Raw genomic sequence first — 18,470 nt, 5'->3', positions numbered from 1 at the left:
GAGTAGTCAGTGCAACCTGAAGCACTCTTGAGGTGCTTGTGCTGTGGAACAGAAATCGCTCAGTGAGCACGACATGGGGCTATGTTTGGCTGTACCCGTTCAACAGCTCAGATCTGTCAGGAACGTAATTGTCCCCTGGATTCCAAGCACAATTGATCTATTATGGGATTATCTGACCTTGTAATTGGGCTTAGTGTTTCACAATCAGGCCATTTATGATTCTGAAGATCAAATGTTCAATATATTAGATTGACTTCTTTGTCGTAGTGGAGAATGAAATGGTCTTTCTGCCTTGCAGGCTTTGCTGAGGTCTTTGAATAAACCAACATCATACTCTCAACCCATCAGGATCCACCAACAGTTTCTGGGATGCGTTGACCTCTGTGCTGTTTTTATTTCTAGGAAGTCAACCTTTTTCAACGTACTGACAAAGAGTCAAGCTGCAGCTGAGAATTTCCCCTTCTGCACCATTGACCCAAATGAAAGCCGAGTGCCCATTCCAGATGAACGCTACGATTTCCTGTGCCAATTCCACAAGCCTGTCAGGTATGGGGTCTCACTGTTCACGTATTATTCACACTTCAGACTTGGGATCTCTGCCAAATATGTATAGGCCACTGCAAGTATACACTACAGCGACGTGAGAAGATACAGAAATGTTGTTGACATTGAGTTGCCAGTCCTTTACCATACGATAACTGCAGTTTTTCACGTTATTTTATTTTTTTAAGTAAGAGGCCAGAGCATTTATGTGTCAGTAGCTGGCTATCATATGTCATTATGAGCGAGGTTAGACCAGCCTATTGGTTTAATGTGAGAAAGTCATAAATCACAGCACTGAACCAATGTCTCTCTGTCTCCGGGGTTGACGGTAGTGCAATATAACATGTTCAGCACTGAGCAATGTGAAACGTTTCATTATGACTCTGCTACGACTTTTCCATGAGCAGTATGACACACACACCATCACCCTTTAGTCATAGCTCTTGTGTCTCAAACCATACATTCCAGAGTATTAGGTGCCTGATGATGAAATCAAGGCATGGCACCACTACCTCTGTTGTTGTAGTAGAAGTATAATTGCGAGGTGTAGAACCAGTCTTAGTGTACAGGGTTCTGCTGGGTTTTATTCTCATTTATCCACATTGAGTGGGAAGGCTGATAGAGCCGAGGCTCAAGGGATACCACTTACTCTGACAGATAGCTAATACCCAGTAGCCAGAGAGAGGGGGAAAAAACATTATTTTTATGTATGTTGTGTATTTTTCATAGAAATCTTAGAAACTGTTTGACCACCAAGAATCTACCCTGGTAGTGTTGATCCATATCCAAAAACGTAAGAAAGACTGATTCACAAGCTGTGGGCTTGTCTCTGTATTTTATTATATTAGACTTTAGTCATTAGCTGACTTATATAACCCCTGTTTCCTTTCCACTGCCTTAACCCCACTGCCTGTTCTGCAGCAAGGTGCCGGCCTTCCTGAACGTGGTAGACATAGCAGGACTGGTGAAGGGAGCTCACGCTGGCCAGGGTCTGGGCAATGCCTTCCTGTCCCACATCAGTGCCTGCGATGGCATCTTCCACATGACACGTGAGTCCCACCTGTCAGACTATAGCACACTGCATATCACTCTGTAAAATGACACGCTTTTCATCTGGTTAAAGAGAAGAATTACTGAAAATGTATTTCATACCTCCCTGTTAGTATGTTGTTGACAGAGTTTTTCTACCGAGGCCTATATTGTTCTGTCTGCTGGGTTCCAAGATAAACACAAAATTCAGGGATAGTGCAGGTGGAGCCAGACCCAAAACTCACATTCCTATCCAGAGTTTTTCCCTGAATTGGAATCGGAGAAAAGGGAATGAAAGGAGCCGTGTCTGGTTTGGGAGACTCACTGCACACAATCGGTAGCATGCTCTGAGGTTGGGAAATAAAACTTGACTCAGAGGGATGTCTTTAGTGGCTTCCTGTGACCACAGATTATTGTAACTTGATCCCGAAATGTCACAGTTGATTATGGTTGAGCACAAGAACTGCAAGTAGCCTATATGGCAAAAATACAGTAAGATTAAAGGCCCAATGCAGCCGTATTCATCTCAATATCAAATCATTTCTGGGTAACAATTAATTCACTTACTGTGATTGTTTTCAACTAAAATGGTCAAAAAGACACAAAAATAGCTTCTCAGCAAAGAGCAATTTCTCAAGCAAGAATTTTGCTAGGATTGTAAAATAAAAACTAGCTGTTATTGGCAGAGAGGTTTGGAACTCTATTTCTTATTGGTCGATTAACTAATTTACCGCCTGGAGATGTCACCAGAGGGGTATCCTGCGAAGCAAACATTTTCTAAATCTAACCAGCTTCAGTTAGCATCACATTCCAGCTCAGGATTCATCCGAACTACAGTACGTACTACAATGGTGGATATTGCTTGTCCGCCTGCCGCTAACTCTGGGAGGCTTGTAGCTGTGCGTGCATGTCGCTGTTCGAACACCGAACTCTTCGTTGAGACATTGTTGAAACCGTCAACCCATGGGCAAGTCAGTGCCACATTTTCACTTGTGCCAAAATCAAAATGAAGGAAAATGTATCTTGCAAATTCAGCAGGCTGTGGTGTGAAATAGGCTTTTAAGAAGTGCCATCTTTGTTTTATTACTTATAGTTAATGCCATCTTTGATGTGCTTATCAATACATGAGCAACTTTCATCCCACTCCTATCGATAAAATAATGTTATTAAGTCATACAAAAGTTTTACATTTCAAATGCATTCTGTCATTACTAAATAATGTGATAGGTATTTTACTATTTTCTAACACAAAAATACATTTGATGAATAAAATTTTGAATCAGCCGTCTTCCTCAAATGAAGGGGATGATGACGCAATCTTTGCAAGAGGGAGGGAATCTGATTTCATTGGTCCTCAACTCGCGGCTCAGTCATTTCATTTAGGGTAAGGGGAGTTAGCTGTGACTTAGCCTGCCCCGGAGCAGGTTAGTTCTGAAGGATTCATTGCCATAGAAATTTAGCTGACTAAAATGTGAGCGCCACTTTCGTATGGCTGGTTATCCCGAGTTGAACTCAGAGTTGACCAAAGTTACCTCGTTAACTCCTCAAACCAGGTATGTAGGATACCCCTTAGGCAGGCCAAAACAGACTGAAATGTCAGGCTGTCTTTTCAAACAGCTCTTACACTAAAAGGGCATTATCATCATTTTCACAGTATTATTCTAACCTCATAGTGTGGAAATATACACTGACTATACCAAACATTAAAAACAACTGTTGAGCTTGAAAAACCCAGCAGTGGTGTAGTTCTAGACACAAACCGGTGCGCCTGGCATACCCCGTTCAAAAGCACTTAAATCTTTTGTCTTGCCCATTCACCCTCTGAATGGCACACGTACCCAATCCATGTCTCAATTGTCTCAAGGCTTAAAAATCCTTCTTTAACCTGTCTCCTCCCCGTCCTCTACATTGATTTGAAGTGGATTTAACAAGGGACATCAATAAGGGATCATAGCTCACCTGAATTCACCTGGTCAATCGACAGTATGTAATGGAAAGAGGTGTTCTTAATGTTTTGTTTACTCCCGTGTATAGAAAACACAGTAAAAATCACATTTTTGATTGCACTGGGCCTTTAATATTTTATTTCTGTGTTTTATATGACATATCCTATAAATGATATGAAATCAATGCAATACCAGCCTGCATCACACTAAATATATTGAAACATTGCTGAGTTTTCCCTCATTTTTGTGCAGATAAATGGCTTCTTAGGGTTAGTTGGCGCTGTTCAGTGAAAGCTGAAAGGTCATTCTGTAATACAGGTACAATTCAGCATTGTTGCTTTCGGTTTATCATGCCCACTAACAGCCTTTTGTATTCTCAGTAAATACACAGATGTGAGTGCATTCGCAAAACAACCCCCACAAAATACTTCTCACTTGTCTAGGTCAACGCCTGAAGTTCTTTTGTGCCTTCGACATCGTCTTTGTCTTACATAATTAACGTGTTACACGCTAGAATAATTTAAATTGCTGCTACAAAAATGTGGATGGAGGCTATTTTAAAAATTGCTGAATTTGTTTACTGATTGTATGCTGCTATTGACTTTGCCATTATATGAAAAGAGCTCTGATTAGTGACTAGGCTGTGGCAGGCAGAGAGCAGTCAAATGGACAGGGTTAAAATACAGACCATTTTCTCATATTGTTCCCAGGTCATCTCTGCAAGGGATTACTTGGTGGACAGTATAAGTGTGTCGTTTCAGATCCGAGGCCATTTTCCAATAGCCTTTCAACTGACTTTGTGTGACAGACTGGACGTCGTGAACTACCTCAGGACTCTGATGAATATCTCAAATGTGTAGCTTGTGACATTTTCATATTTCTTCACAGCCGTGGAACGGATATCCCGCTGCCACTTGCTTTCTACACGGTTTCTATTTGTCCTGTGATTAAGAAGGTATGAAGAAGGCATTCGGTTATATTCTCTTCAAATACACAGAAATGCATCACAATGCAGCCTCCTTTCCTAGCTATTATAACAAACTATTGAAATATAGTACAGTATCAAGTGGAGGCTGCGCCAGTGTACACTAAATGACTTTCATGAAAGGGTGTGTTGTGTATGGAAGGATTTAGTTCCCTTAGACAACTGGTCTGAGAGGAGGTTGTCTGCTTTTGTTGATGCAATTGAGGACCACCCACTGTAACTAAGCTATAGCAATGATTTACTCACTAGGACAAAGTCATGTTAGGTGAGATTTGCCTACGGAGGATACGTTGTGACCATTACTTTTGTCGACTGTCTCTGGGAAATCCCTGTTCTAGTGAGGTTGTACTGTTTTTAACAGGTATAACATGTACTATATAGACGTTACATCACTAGATGAATGTGTCCCCGGGCACCGAAGACGTGGATGTCGATTAAGGCAGCCCCCCGCACCTCTCTGATTCAGAGGGGTTTGGGTTAAATGCGGAAGACACATTTCAGTTGAAGGCATTCAGTTGTACAACTGACTAGGTATCCCCCTCTCCCTTTTGTATTCTGACTAAAGATACAGATACAGTATGTTTCCTGTGATACTGTGTTGTCTTCTGTCTGCAGTGGCCTCAGGGAGAAGCAGCCGTGTTAATATTGTTTCTAAACACCGTTTAGAGGCTTCCCAGGGGCTTACATTTAGAGGCTTATATTTCTATCTACCTGAATGACTTTGTTTTGACATTGTACTTATGGATGCATTGAAATGTATTTCCAAGATGTTGTTATTCGGGTTTTGCGTCAAATGATACGTGCTTACGTACAGCCGCTAGTGAAAGTCTCACCACACTTTCAACAGTCTTCACGTTTTGCTGCCTCAGAGATGGAATCCGCAGTAGGGGGTAACAGCGCCACTGACCGCCCCACCACCATTGTTATTGTTTTTGTTGCCGAGCTGAGGAGCGTTGCGTAGCAACATATAGGCCCATCCACTGTCTTTGTCAAAGTTTTTCAAAGCTCAGTCAATTTGGTCGATAATCATTGATGGACAGCAATATTCAAACATTTTCTCAGATTTCAAGCAAATGTAAGCCAGGACTGAGACTGGACCACTCAGGAACGCTCAACACCTCTTGGAAAGCCATTCTGGTGTGTCTTTGCCATTAAAATATGTGTAATTGTCCTGCAGAAAAAATATAACTATTCCAGGGTTTTCAGAAGACTTTAAAAAAAGTTTTTACCTGGGCTTTGCTCCTTCTATATTTTCTTTGATCTTGACAAACTCCCCAGTCCCTGCCTGTGACAAACATATCCATAACATGATGCTGCCACCACAATACTTGGAAATACAGAGGGTTTCACTCTGTTGTGTTGTATTGGATTTTAACCAAACCTTTTGTTTTTAATTTAGGCCAAAAAGTGCATTTCTTTGCTGTGTTGTTTTGCAGTATTACTTAACGGGCTTGTTGCAAACATAATGGATGGTTTGGAATATATTTTTTAACACCTGCTTCTTTTCACTTTGCCATACAGGCCAGTAATGTGGAGTGAATGCAATGTTGATCCTCTGTATTTTCAAGTATTGTGGTGGCAGCATCATGTTATGAGCATGCTTGTCATCGACAAGGGACTGGGGAGTTTGTCAGGATCAAAATAAAAATGAAAGCCCTAGTAAAAAGGGGAAACCCTGCCTCTGTCTTCTGAATACCTAACCCTGGGATGGAGTTATCTTTTTTAGCAGGACAATTACACACATGTGAATGCAAAAGACATACCAGAATGGCTTTCCAAGAGGTGTTGAGAAGTTGGAAAAATCATATTCCAAATGATTCACAACTGTAATGGCTGCCAAAAGCGCTTCTACCAACAAGTAGTACCTCTGGGGTGTGAGGACATGCACGATCAAGACATTTTTTAAATTTGTATTAATTTGGACCCATTTTTATCAATTTTCTTTCACTCTGAAAGTGTGGAGTAGGTTATGCAGATCCCTCGGAAACTCCCCAATTTAAAAAATAAATGTTTATTTAATTTTATGGCAGGGAAATGGGAAAACTTTGCCAGTGTTGTGTTGTGTAGGCTTTCACTAGACACTGTATGTGCTTGCTTTTTTTGTTGACACAAAGAATGAAGCAGATCCTCAAACCAAAACCAGCTCTGTTTTTTTCTGTGTGTAGAAAACAGTCTTTCTAAATAGGGATGAAATTATGTGGATGCTTTTACTGGGACTTTACGACTATCTGTTTTGACACACCATTGTTGTCCCTCTGTGGACTCCTTAGAGACTAAGCGGTATGTTCCACAAGTTACCCATTAAACATTGCTGGTTTTGTTTTGCAATTACAGTACAGGCTGCAATATTCCAGGCACTTCTTTTATATTGCTTGATTATACGGTTGGGGTAAGCACACTTTTTCTTGTCTGGAACAGTATGTTTGTCTGAAAATTAGAAACGTGTTTCTCCAAACATCTTACAGAGCAGAGCACTAGCCGAGTGTCAGTGAAGTGCTTTTTAGTGCATGTGCCTGTGCCAAACTGGAGGACTGGTTGACCTGATTCTTATCCAATGAGGTGGAGGTTTGTGAAACCTCAGCCATACTGTACACTAGATCAGCTGTAAAACTGAACCCTTTTTCTTTATTCCCAATGACCATTATGGAAACCCTTTGTAAATGTAGGCCTATCTGCTATCGTTTCATTTTCCTTGAATGACACTAGACACTACTTTCCCATAGACACTACTTTCCCCTACTTTCCCCTTTCAATTCGATTATTGCGATAGGTTCCTATTATGATTTGTTCTATAGTCAAAACAACACTCTCTTGTTTATGTATATTTGTATCATTAACTGGTTGGCATATTGATGAAGTGCGTGATTATGTTCTAAACAGTGCGTTCTCCGACTTTACGTACCTCAGCTGGAGCCCTATGGAAGCCAGACAGTTGTCAAACAGGCTTTTCAGCCTGGCGTTGGAACTTTGAAGTCAAGTCAGACCAAGTTGCTCAATTCTCCCAGTAGTGTGCATGTTATGAACATTTTTCAACCCCTATGGTTTAAAAAAATGGTATAAACAGTGGATTTGATTTTAACATAACCTTCCAAAAACTATTAAGCATTTTGGCATCCTGAAAGCTGATTCTATTGAATGCCTTAGTTTCCCATATTTCACAAGGGAATGGTTTGAAGGGTATGTGCTCCCAGTGCTTCTACAGTGACTGTAACACCGTTGGATCCTCTTCCTCAGACACGGACACGTTCTAGCTCGACTGTTCTGTGTCCCTCACCAGTAACCATATGCTTCCCCACATGGCCTAATTCACACTGGTTTGATCTCCAACTATTTATTGAAGAAACAGGATGCTCACAGACTACTCCCTAGTAGCGGCATGAGCAGGCCAAAGGCAGTATCAGAAATCTTATGCTTATGAATCTGTTCGCCATAGCCTGATACTGTACATAGTTGTGAGTCATTCTCATCCATGTGTATTAATTGCTCAATGTGCGTAGCCAAAGAAGTAGCATACAATGTAGTACATTCATCCACAAAGACTGGATGTGGTCAACCAATTGGAAAACATCAGTTTTTCTTGTCTCCCACTCTTCTCACTCTAAAATGCCTTGAGCACCTGCATACTACTACGTTTAACCAAGATTCTACTTAAACCAGCGGAAGAAGGCAGAGCAAAGCATTACGATACTATATCTTACATGTGGACATATTGACAGAGTATTGAATCTTTAACAGTAATATCAAGTATTTCAGGGAGTGCTTGCTGTCTGTAATTTGATAAATAAAAACGTTGAACTTGAACATCTGAACGTAAGAAATTGCCAGTCAACAACCCAGATACTGGTAGTATTTACCTATTGCATTGATGTATCTGCCAAATGATGTCAAAGGGAGTCTGGGGAATGAGACTGAATGCTGGCCTTCCTGTGTGGTGTTGGTGTGGAGGGTGATCATGTGACTCGCAGAGAAGTTGTAGACAGGAACCTCTGGTGATGACAACTCGCCCTGTTACTTCTGACCTTTAGGCACTTCTAGTGTCTGTGTCCCCTGGGTAAAAACATGACTGACATAATCATCCACTGGTAACATTGTAAAATACTGTTTGTGATGGAAAGGAAATGACTGTGATGAAAGCATAATGTAGCACTCTGTAGCTTCCTAGTAAATCAAATCAAAATGTGTTGGTCACAAAGACATATTTGGCAGATGTTATTGTGGGTGTAGCGAAATGCTTATAGCTAGTCACACTGCATTCACAGAAATTATTGTTCAGTTGGATAGCCACAAAATGCACAAATGGTTGTGTTTTACCTTTGTTTCCGTTACTAGAGAGGCACTTCATGTAACTAACTAGTCTAAACTCATGTTTTGTATGTGGGAGCATTTGTCACTGCTTTGTTGAGCAGTTTGATCACAGTGTGATTTGTACTCCGTAGTCATTACAACATACTCCAAACTATTTCCAGTATTCAGAGAAATAGTATCTGACGTGACCCCAGCCCAATTTCCAAGTATTCCATGTATGTATATTCAATTATTACAGCATTTCGATTTCGAGTTTAATTTAATCGCCAGAGCAAAGAAACGATGGGATAAGTTACTTCCTATTTATGTTCTGTAAGAGCGCAATCATTTTTTTTTTTTGAAATGCACAGCCTATGTGCTGTTCTGTGTGTGTGTGTGTGTGTGTACTCCTGCAATTATATCATCTGCTATCTTACAGAGTGATGTGATTTCCTAGAGACACAGAGCGGATCCACGGCATTTTGCTCTATTTACCGGTGGAAACCATGAATCCTCCTCCAGCGTGTTTGTGGCCTGTGTTGATATATACTGTCTCACCGTTTAAATGAGCATTTGGGATTCTGGCAGAATGAAGAGTTTTTGTCAGCCTCCACTCATCGTGGGTGATTAGACTAAAACGTCTACCCATCTTGACTGGAGATCACAGCAGCTCCAGATAACATGCTTGGTGATTGAAGGTCGAAATATTTTGAATTCTAATGGGGCTTGGCGGATGAATTGCCTGAAATAGACTAGAATTTTTCTGCTTCCTCCTCCTGCCCCCCTTCCCTGTCTGCTGTGAAAAGAACCATTGGGAATGGCTGGGCCCGATGATCATAGAATTATTGGACGGTGATTCTAAACCCCTCAAAGAGGAGTTGCTATGGTGATCCCTTTCCAAACTGTAAAATGATTCACCTTTTGAAAGGCTGGAGGGTCTGAAAGCCGAACACATCATTGTTCAGGTTGCGGTTGGTTAGGAAATTGCTGGTGCCTGTGCAATCAGCACCGCTATGGTAGTTAAGAATCTAAAAAGGTTTGTTCTCTGAATGATGTGGGACAACAGTGATGTGCATACGATGGTTCCTTTCAATCAAGGCGCTCTCGGACCCACTGGCTTTAAAAAAATGACAGAGGAGACTTAAATGAAAAGCGAATGAACACCATTATTGTCTATCAGAGTTAATGAAAACGGTAGCCTCCCCAGTACATTCATTCTTCAACTGCATAAATATCCAACTAGACTGAGAGGTTATCTTCCCAGTCAGATGTCAGCTCTTCACTTTGGCACCTATTTGCAGTGACAAAAATATTGCTGAAAGGATACACATTTGATACATCGGTTTGTTTGGAAGTACTGCAATTGGCTTGAGATTATATTGGAATGGGAGATACCTTGAGGTAGCCGACTGATATTCATAGGATGAAACACTGTCATTTCTTTACAATCAATTCGGAAATATGGTTTCTTGCCGGAAACATGAGGATGTCCTTTTAGATATACAAACATACAATTTCTGATGTCTTTAAACATTTCTTTTTAGATAAAGATGTATTTTCCATTTTTGCAATCCGTTGAGAAACTAAATAACCCAAAACAAGTGAGACGAGTCCTACATGTAAGTCTGCTATCAACAGTTTTTTTCTTCATGATATATATAAAAAGAAATCAACATAAATAATCCTGTCTACATTGCCAGTGTTTTGATGCAGGGAAGACGGCTATAATGGGCTTTTCCTGACAAACTCATAAAGTAGTTTTACTGCTTTGAATACCAGGAGAATTGCGGTATTAGATTTGTATAGAACATCTTAAAAGCGGGGCCAGGAATGCAAGCGCTTCAGATCTGCTCTTCCCCCTCTCGCATGTGAAAACATGCACAGGAAGTTAGCAGCCAGTGAGTCAAATAAAATCAATAAACTGTTATTTATCACATGCTTCTTAAACAACCGTGATAGACTAATAGTGAAATGCTTACTTACGGGTCCCTTTCCAACAATGCAGAGTTAACGATAAAGATAAAAAAAATATATAGAAATAGTGTCACGAGGAACAAATACATAGTGAATAACTATAAAGACTTTTATAGTAACGTGGCTATATACAGGAAGTACCAGTACCAAAGTCGATGTGCAGGGGTACGAGGTAATTGAAGTAGCTATATACATGTAGGTAGGGGTAAAGTGATTAGGCAACCGGATAGATAATAGACAGTAGCAGCAGCGTATGTGGTACGTGTCAATGAGTGTGTGTGGAGTCAGTATGCATTTGTGCACCTGCTATGTATGTGTGGGCTTATGTAGTGTGTGTACAGATGTAGGATAATTTGATCGCTCTTTTGTTGCTGAGAAATGCAAACTTTTAGTGTATTTCAGTTTTAAAATTTCAGACTCGATTTGACCTAATGAAAAATGTCCATTAATTATAATCCACATAATAATTCACATTTCCTGTTGCTGCAGGGTAATTCTCCTGCTATACCAACTGGCTCAAATTAGTATCCAACACATCCTATGTGTGTGTTGGGATGTCAGTGTACGCATGTGTGAGTTTGTGGGTAGAGTCCAGTGTGTGTGCATATAGTCAATGCAAGAGAGTTAGCGCAATAAAGGGTCAATGCCGGTAGCTATTTGATTAGCTATTTGATTAGCTATTTAGCTACCACTGTTGTGTCATCGGCAAACTTAATGATGGTATTGGAGTCGTGCCTGGCCGTGCAGTCATGAGTGAACAGGGAGTACAGGAGGGTTCTAAGCATGCACCCCTGAGGGGCCCCCGTGTTGAGGGTCAGCGTGGCGGATGTGTTCTGGCCTACCCTTACCATCTGGGGGGTGGCCCGTCAGAAAGTCCAGGATGCAGTTGCAGAGGGAGGTGTTTAGTCCCAGGGTCCTTAGCTTAGTGATGAGCTTTGAGGGTACTATGGTGTTGAACGCTGAGCTCTAGTCAATGAATAACGTTCTCACATAGGTGTTCCTTTAGTCCAGGTGGGAAAGGGCAGTGTGGAGTGCAATAGAGATTGCATCATCTGTGGATCTGTTAGGGCGGTATGCAAATTGGAGTCGGTCTAGGGTTTCTGGGATAATGGTGTTGTCAGTTATGACCAGCCTTTCAAAGCACTTCATGGCTACAGACGTGAGTGCTACAGGTCGATAGTCATTTAGGCAGGTTACCTTAGTGTTCTTGAGCACAGGGACTATGAAACATGTTGGTATTACAGACTCAGACAGGGAGAGGTTGAAAATGTCAGTGAAGACACTTGTCAGCTTATGCTCGGAGTACACGTCCTGGTAATCCGTTTGCCTTGCGATCTTGTGAATGTTGACCTGTTTAAAGGTCTTACTCACATCGGCTGCAGAGAGCGTGATCACACTGTCGTCCGGAACAGCTGATGCCCTCATACATGTTTCAGTGTTACTTGCATAGAAGTAATTTAGCTCGTCTGGTAGGCTCATGTCACTGGGCAGCTCTCGGCTGTGCTTCCCTTTGTAGTCTGTAATAGTTTGCAAGCCCTGCCATGTCCGACGAGCATCGGAGCCGGTGTAGTACGATTCGGTCTTAGTCCTGTATTGACGCTTTGCCTGTTTGATGAGGAGGATAGAATTATGGTCAGATTTGCCTAATGGAGAGCGAGGGAGAGCTTTGTATGTGTTGTGTGTGGGGTAAAGGTGGTCTAGAGTTCTTTTCCCCTCTGGTTGCACATTTAACATGCTAGTGGAAATTTGGTAAAACAGATTTAAGATTCCCTGCATTAAAGTCCCCGGCCACTAGGAGCGCCGCCTCTGGATAAAATTTTTCCTGTTTTCCTGTGGGGGTATACAGCTCATTGAGGGTGGTCTTAGTGCCAGCATCGGTCTGTAGTGGTATGTAGTCAGCTATGATAAATTCAGATTAAAACTCTCTCGGTAGATAGTGTGGTCTACAGCGTATCATGAGATACTCTACCTCAGGTGAGCAAAACCTTGAGATTTCCGTAGATATCGTGCACCAGCTGTTGTTTACAAATAAACTTAGTCCGCCACCCCTTGTCTTACCAGAGGCTGCTGTTCTATCCTGCCGATACAGTGTAGAAACCACAAGCTGTATGATGTTCATGTCGTCTTCAGCCACGACTAGGTGAAACATAAGATATTCGTTTTTAATGTCCCGTTGGCAGTTTAGTCTTGCTTTTAGGTCATCGATTTTATTTTCCAATGACTGGATGTTTGTCAATAGAGCGGATGGCAGTGGGGTTTTACTCGCTCGCCTACGATTTCACAGAAGGCAGCCCGACCTCCACCCCCTTTTTCTCTGTCTTCTCTTCACGCAAATGACGTGGATTTGGGCCTGTTCCCGGGAATGCAGTATATCCTTCACGTCGGACTCGTTAAAGGAAAAGCATCTACCAGTTCGTGGTGAGTAATCGCTGTTCTGATGTCCAGAAGTTATTTTCGGTTATAAGAGATGGTAGCAGCATCATTATGTACAAAATAAGGGACTGATATAAAAACTAGTTACAAACAACGCAATTTTCTAATACAAAAATAACACATTTGGTTAGAAGCACGTAAAACATCAGCCATACAATTTTATGGACCTTCCTCTGACACTGCCTGGTGTACAGGTCCTGGATGGCAGGAGCTCGGCCTCAGCGATGACTGTAATTTGACTGAATTATGTTGACCATATAGCCTCTCCAGGTAGCAACATGATTTATACATTTTTTATTTAACATTTATTTAGCTAGGCAAGTCAGATTTTTATTTACATTGACAGCCTACTTGTAAAGCCCCCCGGCCAAACTCGGACGACGCTGAGCCAATCCCTATGGGACTCCCGATCATGGCCGGTTGTGAAACAGCTAGGGATCGAACCCTGGTCTGTAGTGATGCCTCTAGCACTGCGATGCAGTGCCTTAGACCGCTGCGCCACTCGGGAGGCCCAGAGGAGTCATTTTGATCAGTATTTACTTGTGACATGTTTCTCCTGTCTCTCCTTGTTTTTGTACTTGAGGGAAAAGTAATGACATCAGTCCCTTAAACTAGCTGCATGTTTTCAAGTGTTTCACCTCTACAAACTGAAAATATACGGCCTCTTGAAACAGTTGTCACCCTGGTTCATTGAAAGCTCACATGTCAGCAACCCAGAGGAGTAACAAGCTGTAAAACCAAAAACAATCAATGAGCCCATTATTGTGCCAAATGATTTGAACTAGAGACTTAACAGACCTTGTTCAATACCTATTTGTAATTTCTTATGTCTGTGAATTGTATTATTTTCACTATGGGAATGGAATTCTACATCGCAGATGCTGTAAAAGGCAAAGTCAATCTATTTAGACATGCTAACAAAAGAGAAGGCAGTGCATGTTAGAGAGATAGGCACTGTTGCTCTGTTTCCCTAGTCCCTAGCTCCCACTGGTGCTCCCACTGGTGCTGCTACTGGTGCTCTCATTGGTGCTCTAACGTAAGAGTCCTATCCCATGACTTTGCTGAGGCAAGGCTTCCCCAGACTCCACTCTTTACGGCCATTCTCTGGTCAGAGCATTGTTGTGCCGCTCGGGCCCTTAAAAGATAAAGCCCTTTGTTCAGTCAATAAAGGAACACCTGCTAATGGTCTCTTCAAAACATACAGTATTTGAAACAAAGCAGTAAAATGTTAATTGGAAGATAGACTTGACTCCTGAAACCAGGCTCTCTTCCCCCCCCCCACCCTCTTCTTTTTTTTTTTTTTTTACTGTCTTCCTTGTGGCTTTGTGTGGCGCCGCAGTCTCATAAGTGCCGTCTTCACAGAGGCCTACCCAGACCCAGTCGTTAAAGGCCTAATTGTGGAGATTTACCTCCTCTGGGTTTTTTTCTTCTTCTACCCTCTTTCTCCTCATGCATAGATAGTAGCCCAGTTACTAAGGCCTGAATGGGCCTGGTGTGATGTAAATGTGAAATTAGAGGAAATGAAAGTAAATGACTTTGGAGCGTAGTGTTCAGTAAAGGCTGTTGGTAGATCACTGAAGGGCTAGGGGATCATCTGCTCCTCAACCTAGACGGTACAGCTTCTTCCTCACAATCCACTTGTGAATTCCGTGTGTTGTAATAGTGAGTTATCCGTTGGTTGAGAGGGCTGTTATTTAGAAGATGAACCTTGTCAACATATGACTGTTATTGTTATGTCCAGCCTTTCCAACAAATATGTATATTAGAGATACAGCCCATAGAACAATTATCCCTCACACACATTCTTGTTTGATCTATCCCAAAAAAGAATGACAATCCTTTGTCAGTATATACATTGATGCCTCTCACAGATGATTCACATTGCGTTATTTTCATTTTAAGTTCATGAAGGGACCGTGCACACAATAGCACATTTTCATTCCAATCAGTGTAGAACTGGGAGCTGGCAAATTGGAGCAGCAAAACAATAATTCCACTGATTGGCCTCTTTCTGTGTGGCGTAAGTGAACTGTTTATACTGTGGAGTACCTCTGGAAGAGGAGAGGAACCAAAACAGCCTGATTAGGCAAAGTGTAATTGGATAAGTTCATTTTACCATGAGTATGACAACGACACGCATGATCATGATAGCTTGCACCAAGGTGTAGAGCTTCTGTTGACTCGAATGAGACTGGCAAATTTGATTTCATGTTAATCTGTCATGTTGTTGTTGATCTCATCACACTATCAGAGTTCAAAATGATTGAATGGTGACGTAAGCAGTTGCAGTTCCATAGATTGATTGCTTGTTTGTGTAATGTCAGAAGAAGAAGAAGCCAGTGTAACATGCACATAAAGAATGTATATATGTACTACCATTCAAACGTTTGGGGTCACTTAGAAATGTCCTTGTTTTTTAAAAGAAAGCACATTTTTTTGTCCATTAAAATAACATCAAATTGATCAGAAATACAGTGTAGACATTGTTAATGTTGTAAATGACTATTGTAGCTGGAAACGGCAGATTTTTTTAATGGAATATCTACATAGGTGTACAGAGGGCCATTATCAGCAACCATCACTCCTGTGTTAGCACAGCTAAAATTAGTTGTTCTGATTTAAAGAAGCAATACAACTGGTCTTCTTTAGGCTAGTTGAGTATCTGGAGCATCAGCATTTGTGAGTTCAATTACAGGCATAAAATGTCCAAAAACAAAAAAAACTTTCTTCTGAAACTAGTCAGTCTATTCTTGTTCTGAGAAATTAAGGCTATTCCATGTGAGAAATTGCCAAGAAACTGAAGATCTCGTACAACGCTGTGTACTACTCCCTTCACAGAACAATGCAAACTGACTCTAACCAGAATAGAAAGAGGAGTGGGAGGCCCCAGTGCACCGCTGAGAAAGGGGACAAGTGTCTAGTTTGAGAAACAGACGCCTCAAAAGTCCTCAAATGGTAGCTTCATTAAATAGTACCCGGAAAACACCAGTCTCAACGTCAACAGTGAAGAGGCGACTCCAGGATGCTGGCCTTCTAGACAGAGTTATTCTAGTGTCTGTGTTCTTTTGCCCACTTTAATCTTTTATTTCTATTGGCCAGTCTGAGATGTGGCTTTTTCTTTGCAACTCTGCCTAGAAGGCCAGCATCCCGGCGTTGCCTCATCACTGTTGACGTTGAGACTGGTGTTTTGCGGGTACTATTGAATGAAGCTGCCAGTTGAGGACTTGTGAAGCGTCTGTTTCTCATACTATACACTCTAATGTACTTGTCCTCTTGCTCAGTTGTGCACCGGGGCCTCCCACTCCTCTTTCTATTCTGGTTAGTGTCCGTTTGCTCTGTTCCGGAAAGGGAGTAGTACACAGCGTTGTACAAGATCTTCAGTTTCTTGACAATTTCTTGCATGGAATAGCCTTCATTTCTCAGAACAAGAATAGACTGACGAGTTTCAAAAGAAAGTTATTTGTTTCTGGGTATTTCGAGCCTGTAATCAAACCCACAAATGCTGATGCTCCAGATACTCAACTAGTCTAAAGAAGGCCAGTTGTATTGCTTCTTTAATCAGAACAACAGTTTTCAGCTGTGCTAACATAATTGCAAAATGGTTTTCTAATGATCAATTAGCCTTTTAAAATGGTAAACTTGGATTAGCTAACACAACGTGCCATTGGAACACAGGAGTGATGGTTGCTGATAATGGGCATCTGTACTCTTATGTAGATATTCCATAAAAAATCTGCCGTTTCCAGCTACAATAGTCATTTACAAAATTAACAATGTCTATACTGTATTTCTGATCAATTTGATGTTATTTTAATGGAAAAAAGACATACTTTTCTTTCAAAAGCAAGGACATTTCAAAGTGAACCCAAATTCTTTGAACGGTAGTGTATATCTGACAGTATACCACGGGTATGACCAAAAAAAAAAGTTTTACTTTTGTAATTACGTAGCCAGTTTATAATAGCAATAAGGCACCTCTGGGGTTTGTTTTATATGGTCAATATACAGTACCACGGCTAACGGCTGTATCCAGGCACTCCGTGTTGCATCGTGCATAAGAACAGCCCTTAGCCGTGATATATTGGCCACCCTTTGGCCTTATTGCTGAAATATAACACAGCACATAACTCAATTAGTTAAACAGGGGAGAGGAAGTCTCAGGAAATTGCAGTGTTGTAATACCTGTTAAAACACCCATCCATGCCATGAATCATCAACATTTCCAACATGAATCATGGTTGAAACTTGTTCTAAATCAGAAGTATGACAGCCATGATAAGTGGCATGAATCAATCAAATGATGTACTTTCCTCACTGGGCCTCAACTGTCAACACTCCTCTCCACTGAGGTGTCAACACTTCAAGCGGGAGTGCTGTTCGAATATAAAGTAACTCTTCGCCAAAACACGCAGATGCCAAACATATCATGCATCTTCCATTAACACAGCAATGCTTTAACCTGAGCTTCAATGTCCTGACAGACACTACACAGCAGGGTTGTGCTCAATTCAGAATTTTGGAATTGACTCTCATTCAACTCACGATTTAAAACTGAAATTGAATTGGCCAAACCCCACAGGATTTTGAATTTGAATTTGAGTGACAGGAAGTAGAATTTAATTCATTTACATTTACATTACATTTAAGTCATTTAGCAGACGCTCTTATCCAGAGCGACTTACAAATTGGTGCATTCACCTTATGACATCCAGTGGAACAGTAGTGCATCTAAATCTTTTAAGGGGGTGAGAGGGATTACTTTATCCTATCCTAGGTATTCCTTAAAGAGGTGGGGTTTCAGGTGTCTCCGGAAGGTGGTGATTGACTCCGCTGTCCTGGCGTCGTGAGGGAGTTTGTTCCACCATTGGGGGGCCAGAGCAGCGAACAGTTTTGACTGGGCTGAGCGGGAACTGTACTTCCTCAGTGGTAGGGAGGCGAGCAGGCCAGAGGTGGATGAACGCAGTGCCCTTGTTTGGGTGTAGGGCCTGATCAGAGCCTGGAGGTACTGAGGTGCCGTTCCCCTCACAGCTCCGTAGGCAAGCACCATGGTCTTGTAGCGGATGCGAGCTTCAACTGGAAGCCAGTGGAGAGAGCGGAGGAGCGGGGTGACGTGAGAGAACTTGGGAAGGTTGAACACCAGGCGGGCTGCGGCGTTCTGGATGAGTTGTAGGGGTTTAATGGCACAGGCAGGGAGCCCAGCCAACAGCGAGTTGCAGTAATCCAGACGGGAGATGACAAGTGCCTGGATTAGGACCTGCGCCGCTTCCTGTGTGAGG

At 41.8% G+C, this 18,470-nt stretch overlaps 2 protein-coding genes across 3 annotated transcripts in view; both read left to right on the top strand.

Annotated features, from left to right (window-relative positions):
• Window positions 1-18,470, top strand: part of LOC115109235 (lysosomal cholesterol signaling protein-like) — a 110,347-nt gene that overhangs the window by 36,046 nt on the left and 55,831 nt on the right. The window lies entirely within an intron of this gene.
• Window positions 1-18,470, top strand: part of LOC115109212 (obg-like ATPase 1) — a 46,376-nt gene that overhangs the window by 1,369 nt on the left and 26,537 nt on the right. For both annotated transcript variants that reach the window (XM_029633908.2, XM_029633900.2), the window contains exons 3-4: window positions 403-546; window positions 1,465-1,592. In XM_029633908.2, coding sequence (XP_029489768.1) covers window positions 403-546; window positions 1,465-1,592 — 272 coding nt within the window. The remainder of the gene's footprint in view (window positions 1-402; window positions 547-1,464; window positions 1,593-18,470) is intronic.

Source organism: Oncorhynchus nerka, linkage group LG3 (assembly GCF_034236695.1).
Source record: "Oncorhynchus nerka isolate Pitt River linkage group LG3, Oner_Uvic_2.0, whole genome shotgun sequence".
Lineage (NCBI taxonomy): Eukaryota > Metazoa > Chordata > Actinopteri > Salmoniformes > Salmonidae > Oncorhynchus > Oncorhynchus nerka.
Note: the sequence above shows the minus strand (reverse complement) of the source record. Positions and strands in the feature narration are given on the sequence as shown.